General features: G+C 38.0%; 1 protein-coding gene across 1 annotated transcript in view; it reads left to right on the top strand.

Moving 5' to 3' along the window:
* The window catches only part of LOC104992626 (placental prolactin-related protein 1-like), a 12232-nt gene extending 8744 nt beyond the window's left edge, over positions 1 to 3488 (top strand). The window contains exons 3-5 of the mRNA XM_010845575.1: positions 639 to 746; positions 2486 to 2665; positions 3297 to 3488. Of these exons, the coding sequence (XP_010843877.1) occupies positions 639 to 746; positions 2486 to 2665; positions 3297 to 3488 (480 nt within the window). The remainder of the gene's footprint in view (positions 1 to 638; positions 747 to 2485; positions 2666 to 3296) is intronic.
* Positions 3489 to 3709: the final 221 nt, after the last annotated feature.

The raw sequence follows: 3709 nt of genomic DNA on the forward strand, positions 1-3709 counted from the left end.
AAAATAAATAAAGGTTTCTATTAAATTCACATAGTTCTTTTTACTCACTAGGTTTTCTTTTATCCTCCATTTTGACTGTCCTTTTTTTTCCAACTCTTCCAAGTAAACAAAAGATTAAATTGTTAAATATAGGTGCGTGCATGCACTCTAAGTCACTTCAGTTGTGTCCAACTCTTGGCAACCCTACTGACTAGCCGAACAGGCTCCTCTGTCCATAGGATTGGCCAGGCAAGAATACTGGAGTATGCTGATGTACACTGTTGCAAGGGATGCTCCTCACCTAGGGATCAAACCTGAGTCTTGTTATATCTCCTGCATTGGCAGGAATGTTCTTTACCATTAGTGTCCCCTGGGAAGCACCAAATATTGGTACATATGTGCTATATTTGGTTCAAATAGTAAAAATAATGATAATAATAAAAAAACAGAGAAGGGAAAAGGTTAAACTTAGAAAAGTTATATGTAAAATCATTTTTATAGAGACAATGTATAGAAAAGTAGGAAAAGAATGACTTTCAAATTTTGTGATGCCCCCCCCATTAAAAAAAATACACGTCTATCAAACATGTTAGTGTTCTGGTAATGGGTTCATCTACTCAATGCCCAACAACCCTAACTAATTGCCTGATCACTTTCAGGATGAAAAATATGCCCAGGGCAAACAGTACTATATCAATGCCACCAAGAGCTGCCACACCAATTCCTTCCATACTCCCGAAGAAAGAGATAAAGCCCAGCAGACGAACGTGAGTCTTTCACCTGGGTTTTTCACCGGGTCAAACGAGACAGCATGTAGGTTACCAGACTTCAGATTATTAGAGGTTATGGTAACTGTACATGCAGAAAAAGGTGGAGGAACTGTAAGCAGTTGAAGACAATTATATTATGCACTTCATGAAGCATGAGGGAAATCAAGGAATGACTAAAGATCTGTAGTAGCAAGATAAATAACAGATCTATAAATTGTCTATGCAGACAACTTTAGTTCAACCAATGCATTAGACACAGGATCGCAGCTATTATTCTGTATGAAAATGGGAAATGAATAGGAACTTCCATGGGTAAAATATAAGATTGCAAAATTATGAATATGTAAGAAATACACCCATTTTGAGTACTCCCTGTTAGTAGTGACTCCTACTTGGGAGTCCTATACTGCACCATCTGAGGCCTCGCATCTGCCTTTCAAGGCTCTCCTGATTCTGCTTCTACTTCTCTGATACCTTCATTCTTCATTCTCAATGACTCCTCCGTCGCCTTTTATTCTTAATTTGTAAGTCTCCCCTACAAGTCCTATAAACATTGCCTTGCTTCTCATGGCCGCAACACTTGCCTCTGTTCTGAGGACAACACAGTTTACATATCAAGCCTCAATCCTTTATGGCAGCTCCAAATTTTCACTGTTATAATCTCTCCTTTCTTATTTCCTGCATTATCCTTCTTCCTAACATTATTTAAAATGTTTCCACATGCATCCTACCTTAAAATTCTATCTTCTCTCTCTACAACCTTCTTAATGATACCAGCATTCTTTTGCCCTGTTAAGCTCATTAATAATGAGGGTGAACAAGGAAAAAGGACAAAGAGGGAGAAGAGGAGGGATTTTCAATAAGCTTAAATTTAAAGTTTATTGAGAGTTACTACACGGCCTTACATTTTACTCAGCACTTTATGTGCATTACTATATTTAATCCTATTCAGTTCTCTGTTCTTTACCAGTAAAACAGTTCATGGCTATAAAGATATCAAGCATATTAACTAGAGATCTTCAGCCCCCGGTATTTTCAGGCTCAATTCTGCTAGTAGTAGTGAACTAGGGGGGGCCCTCCACTGTGAATCCCACTGATGCTGTTACTAAAGACAATGCTGTGCCATTTTTTGCCCGGACACTTGTCAACAAAACAGACTCTTCTGATGTCAGCAGGGGGCTGGTGTGGGATCAGCTGAGGAGAGAAGCCTGTTTAGGAATGTCATGTCTTTTCATTGTCTCTTTGATGTACTATCATAAAACAATTACCAATCAAAAATCAATACAAGTGACTCATCTGATTCATTAATACGAATGAATCACTGGGTGACAATGATGTGGGCACAGGTGGAATCCCTCTTTCCTGGGTCAGGCACTGCAGCACATACTGACTTGCGTAAATACTTAGATTCTCTCACGGAAATATACAAACACAAAAGAACTCACTGAATGGTGGTAGAATTTCAGAGGAAAAAAGAAAATTCTTTATGTTATAAATTAGAACACACCAGAAGAATCAGTTCCTAAATTAAGCTAGATTTTTAATATTTCAGCAAAGTGTGAACTAACAGCTTACATTTTATCCTTTTGCAACTTTTAATACCTTCAAAAATCTCTGCATGCACATAGGAATAACCAAAAGTTTTTTTAGGTCAGCTGCTCTGAGCAAAGATCACATGTTACCAAATCCACTGCATTAGCATTATTTTAATGAGACCTTTTCTTATGGTTGCTTAGAATGAAGACCTTAGTAAGTGGACACTCATGTTACTGTACTCCTGGAATAATCCTCTGTACCATCTAGTCACGGAGCTGCAGAGTATGAAAGAAGTGTCAGAGGCTTTCCTATCAAGCGCCATAAAGATTGAGAACATGTCAGACAAACTTCAGTCATTCATAGAGAGTCAATTCAGCAAGGTGAGCGTCCTGTAGAGGGCTTTCTTGTTTTCTTCATGAATGAAAGAGGTGACCTCTGTAATGCGTAAGGAGTTTGGAAATATCTCATTTTGTAAGAAAAAGGTTCATCACTACTTTATGTTAGACTACTACTACATAAAGCAGGAGCCTAGTCATTCATAATGATAGATTCTACTGTAAAGGAATCAGAATTTCACTGCAATTTTTGACATGTGCAGCCTTCCCTGCATTGCACATAATTCCACCAAAAGCTTGCCTCTTCCTGGGCACTGGTGATTGAAATATTTTCAAAAGTAATAGTACTAGAGAAAAGAATTTCCAAGATTAACATTTTTCTTCAAAGTATCCCAGCACATCTGCTATTGAAGTTCCACTTGACTTCTTTCTCTGTTCTCCTCAAATCAACGGATAAGAGAGGGAAGGAAGAAAAGAGAAAGTTAAAACTAAACTTGAGTTCCATTTATACTTTTTAGATTTCTAATTGTTTTCTTATAGGCTGGCTCCAAAATTGGTATCGAGAGAGTTTTATATTCATATGTGTTCCCCAAATCTTTATTTGATAATTAGAAGAAAAAAAGAGAAGCGTATATTAATAAAATGCACAAGAAGTCATTATCATTTGGGTATTCAGATTATTGTTCCAGTCTTGAAGATGATCCACGAGGCTCCCAGTAGCTGGTCAGGACTCCCATCCCTGACGTCCAGCGATGAAGACAGGCGTCTTTCTGAATTTTATAACCTGTTCTACTGCCTGCGCAGGGATTCACGTAAAGTTGACACGTACATCAAGATCCTGACGTGCCGAACCCGCAAAACGTGCTAAATCCACATCCATCCCATCCAGCTCTGAGATGGTCATAACGATCTATCCCACAGCAAGCTACTTTGAAATTTAGAGCTTTTTAATGCATGCTCTGTAATGGGTCTCCTCTTAAAAAAATAAACACAGACACTTTAGAGATGTGAAAATCTAAAAGGGCAATTTGTTAACATTTCTTATCTCCATTTAAGAGTAAATCAAAAGAAAATCCACCCCTACAATAG

Source organism: Bison bison, unplaced genomic scaffold, assembly GCF_000754665.1.
Source record: "Bison bison bison isolate TAMUID 2011002044 unplaced genomic scaffold, Bison_UMD1.0 scf7180017864220, whole genome shotgun sequence".
Taxonomy (NCBI): domain Eukaryota; kingdom Metazoa; phylum Chordata; class Mammalia; order Artiodactyla; family Bovidae; genus Bison; species Bison bison.